The sequence below is a fragment of the Cebus imitator genome, unplaced genomic scaffold (assembly GCF_001604975.1).
Source record: "Cebus imitator isolate Cc_AM_T3 unplaced genomic scaffold, Cebus_imitator-1.0 Scaffold541, whole genome shotgun sequence".
NCBI classification, from domain to species: domain Eukaryota; kingdom Metazoa; phylum Chordata; class Mammalia; order Primates; family Cebidae; genus Cebus; species Cebus imitator.
In genome coordinates, this window is record NW_016107856.1 from 1,507,232 (window position 1) to 1,510,917 (window position 3,686).

A 3,686-nucleotide genomic window follows, 5' to 3' on the forward strand; every position below is an offset into this window, starting at 1 on the left:
GAAGGAGGGAGGGAGGCAGGGAGGGAGGGAGGGAAGGGAGGAAGGAAGGAAAGGAGGAAGGGAGGAAGGAAGGAAGGAAAGAAGGAGGGAGGGAGGCAGGGAGGGAGGGAGGGAAGGAAGGAAGGAAGGAAGGAAGGAAGGAAGGAAGGAAGGAAGGAAGGAAGGAAGGAAGGAAGGAAGGAAGGAAGGAAGGAAGAGGAATCCCAATATTGGCCATATACCCTGAGATCCTGGCCAGTCTGTCCTTGCGCCTTCTTCTTTTTTCCCTTTCACTGCCTGCGCCATCACAGCTAGCTCTTCACCATCTCCCATCCAGAGGCACAACAGTTTCTGTTGCCATCATTTCCCAGCTTCAGTGTGTTCTTCACGTCAGATCGAAGTTCCTAAATTCACTAGACTTGTCACTTCCCCGCTCAAAAACCATCCGTGTTTCCCCATTAGCTGTAGAACCATTCTTTTAAAACTCCATGATCTCATCCCATCCTCCTTCTCCAAAAGCTGGCTTCCAAACTACATTTTAGGAACCTGTATGTACGTACTTTAAAGTATCCAACTTCTAGACCCCTGTTCCTACCCCCCACTTCCTAAAACGCCTTCCGTCCCATTTCCATGTAACCAGATCTTACCCACTCTTTATTTATTTGCTTATTTATTTTATTTTGAGACGGAAAGTCTCTCTCTGTCTCCCAGGCTGGATAGCAGTGGTGACATCTCAGCTCACTGCATCCTCTGCCTCCCAGGTTCAAGCGATTCTCATGCCTCAGCCTCCTGAGTAGCTGTGATACAGGTACCCCCACCATGCCCAGCTAATCTTTGTATTTTCAGTAGAGATGAAGGTTTCATTATGTTGGCCAGGCTGGTCTCAAACTCCTGACCTCAGTGATCTGCCCACCTCAGCCTCCCAAAATGCTAGGATTATAGGCGTGAGCCACCGCGCCTAGCCGATATATATTTTTCTTTAAATGGTACTGTGGATATAGGTATGAAAGAGATAGCCTGTCTCTCCAGTATCATTTAAAGAAAGAAGTGGCCGGGCGCGGTGGCTCAAGCCTGTAATCCCAGCACTTTGGGAGGCCGAGGCGGGTGGATCACGAGGTCAAGAGATCGAGACCATCCTGGTCAACATGGTGAAACCCCGTCTCTACTAAAAATACAGAACATTAGCTGGGCATGGTGGCACGTGCCTGTAACCCCAGCTACTCAGGAGGCTGAGGCAGGAGAATTGCCTGAACCCAGGAGGCGGAGGTTGCGGTGAGCCGAGATCCCGCCATTGCGCTCCAGCCTGGGTAACAAGAGTGAAACTCCGTCTCAAAAAAAAAAAAAAAAAAAAAAAAGAAAGAAAGAAAGAAGTAAGTCCCAATGTATTCTATTAGTAATGACAACCACTTTTGTCTATAATCAGACTTCTGAGCCTACTCCATGGCCCATTTGTGTATTTCCTTGTAAAATCCAGTTTTAGCAAATAACCCTACTAAGTCAGTTTGGCAAGGACACCTCACCCTAGATATCTGATCACTGTCAGATTCTGATGAGATTCCTCATCCTCCACCACCCGCCAGGCAACATCTGATCACCCTGGCCTGTCTTCAGCTACAACTCTGTTAGGCTGCCTTAGCCAGAATCCCCTTCACCCCAATGTTTCCTCTGAATAATTTTCTAGCCACGGACCCCACACTACTCCTTGGCCGTAAATTCCCACTTGTCCATGCTGTATTCAGGGTTGAGTCCAATCTCTCTTCTGCACTGCAAGAGCTCCTTGCAGTGGTCCCTATACCTACTGTGATGATCCTGAGTACAGTCCTCTCAACCATGACTTAACAAATGACATAGAGTAATTGTTTTCTTTAACAAGAGACACCGGGGTTTCAATTTCTGTTACGTGTTCAGTGGTCCCTACTTTACAAAGAGGTAAATATATAAAGATAGGAGGTTTCTAGTGATTTCTGTTCAGATTTCTGTTGAGGATTGCTTTCTAAACTGGGCATAAGCAAGTTCCTTCCACTGGTTCTCTTTGGTACTGTGGCCTGGAATTTCTTTTTTCTTTTTTTGAGACAGGGTCTTGCTCTGTTGCCCAGGCCAGAGTGCAGTGGTGCAATCTTGGCTGACTGCAGCCTCTGTCTTCTGGGTTCAAGAGATTCTCCTGCCTTGGCCTCTCAAGTAGCCACTATCATAGGCACACACCACCACACTAAGTTAATTTTTGTATTTTTGGTAGAGACGGGGTTTCACCATGTTGGCCAGGCTAGTCTCGAACTCCTGACCTCAAGTGATCCCCCTGCCTCAGCCTCCCAAAGTGCTGGGACTATAGGCATGAGCCACCACACCCAGCCTGGAATTTCATATTTAACTTAGACTCTGGAAATTCCAAATGAGTTTTAACACAAACAAATTATTTGAGAAACCAAGGTCTCTGTTTCTTTACCTATGAAATGGTGACTGCTTATGCTTGCCTTGATAGACTACAAGAATGAAAGAAAATGACGAATATCGAAGTCCTTTACAAATCTAACAAAATGTGAAATATTATTAGGATTTATAGTTTAAGTATTGCAAGTGGATGCTGCAGAATAAGTAGTCTTTCAGATTGAAATTTCTTTAAAAACCCCTAGCCATTTCCATACCAAATAAACAGATCTTTGGAGAACAGGACCTCTGACATTTGTACCTTCTCTCCATCCCCCCCGTACCCCTATTCTTCCTGCAGCCCTTCCCTTCACCACCACTATATCTCTCCTGCTGCTGCAGAGTCTGCTTGCAGGCCTTTACCCCAGGGAGAGCAAGGCAGATGGGGCAGCATGGACAGACACAGGCCTCTCCTGGCACTGCCCATTATTTCTCACTCTATGCATTCTGACTGCAAAGTCAGAGTGAAATACTGAGGGATATGTATTCCTTTACTGTGCCTTTGCCGCATTCAACATATGACGTCACATGTGTGCAAGTTGAGGCTACTCACGAGACACAGAGGCACAGGACTCCTGGTATCGACTCGCTGTCTCTTAAGAGAAAGTTGCCATCCACCCCTTCCTTGAGCAGCAAGGTTTCACAGTCTTTCTTGGTCAGAGGGCCGTGGTAGTAAGGAAGATCCATGGAGAACGCTCTTGTATCCCAGGCAGGCCTGTTGGCCTGAAATTCACCCCCAAGTCAAGGGACAGCTCTGAGGAGGGATGTGGAAGCAGTTGTGCCTCCTGTGGAAATCTCTCTTTCTCTAGTGGTCTGTGAGACTCAACCAGCTTCATGAGATTCAGGAAATGAGAAGGGCGGGGTGGTAAAATGACCAACACATTTTATCCTTTACATGGCCCACATGTGACTCACAGAAATGGGTAAAGCACATTTAAAGACACAGTGGAATCAGTGAAGCTCGTGGCTAGGGAGATAATGCTGAAGTCAAGCCTCTGGAACTGTGTTGCAGCCTGTATATTACCATGTACTATCATCACCTTCTCTGGCTGCTGGTATCCTTTCCAGGAAGCACACCATTGCTTTTGCAGTAATGGTACCCATTCCCTGCTGAAGTTGCATAGGATTGGGCTATGCTTAGCTTAGACTGGGTGCTCAAAAAGCATTTGGATGCTGAGAGAATTGACATGCTCAGATACAATGGGAAAATTGAAAGGGTGGCATTTCTATGGATCAAATGACACTAAAAATGGAAGACATTAATGGGAATAGAAAACAGTGGG

General features: G+C 46.5%; 1 protein-coding gene across 1 annotated transcript in view; it reads right to left on the bottom strand.

The window, feature by feature from the left end:
- Positions 1 to 3,222, bottom strand: part of SH2D1B (SH2 domain containing 1B) — a 21,229-nt gene extending 18,007 nt beyond the window's left edge. Inside the window, exon 1 of the mRNA XM_017515045.2 lies at positions 2,957 to 3,222. Within this exon, the coding sequence (XP_017370534.1) occupies positions 2,957 to 3,090 (134 nt within the window). The 5' untranslated portion in view covers positions 3,091 to 3,222. The remainder of the gene's footprint in view (positions 1 to 2,956) is intronic.
- Between the last annotated feature and the right edge of the window lie 464 nt (positions 3,223 to 3,686).